Here is a 210-nt window from a genome sequence, read left to right on the forward strand (position 1 = left end):
GGGGGCCTGGAAGTCCTGGCTGCCCAGCGTTGCTGACTTTGTCTCTCCTTCAGCAGTGCTGGTACCGGGCTTTTCTCTAATTCTCCATGGCAGCAGCACAGGGTCCTGTGACCTGTGAGCCCGACACCCGTGTCCTTGGCACCTACCTCTCCTCGGAGCCTGTTGGCAGCATGGGCAGCGTGGGCAGCCTGGTGGAGAAGCAGGATCTGT

General features: G+C 61.4%; 1 protein-coding gene across 1 annotated transcript in view; it reads left to right on the forward strand.

Annotated features, from left to right (window-relative positions):
* Window positions 1-55: 55 nt before the first annotated feature.
* Window positions 56-210, forward strand: part of N4BP3 (NEDD4 binding protein 3) — a 2478-nt gene continuing 2323 nt past the window's right edge. The window contains 1 exon segment of the mRNA XM_029084076.1: window positions 56-210. This exon segment is cut by the window's right edge and continues 284 nt beyond it. Within this exon segment, the coding sequence (XP_028939909.1) occupies window positions 87-210 (124 nt within the window). The 5' untranslated portion in view covers window positions 56-86.

This window comes from Antrostomus carolinensis, unplaced genomic scaffold (assembly GCF_000700745.2).
Source record: "Antrostomus carolinensis isolate BGI_N321 unplaced genomic scaffold, ASM70074v2 scaffold36803, whole genome shotgun sequence".
Classification (NCBI taxonomy): Eukaryota; Metazoa; Chordata; class Aves; order Caprimulgiformes; family Caprimulgidae; genus Antrostomus; species Antrostomus carolinensis.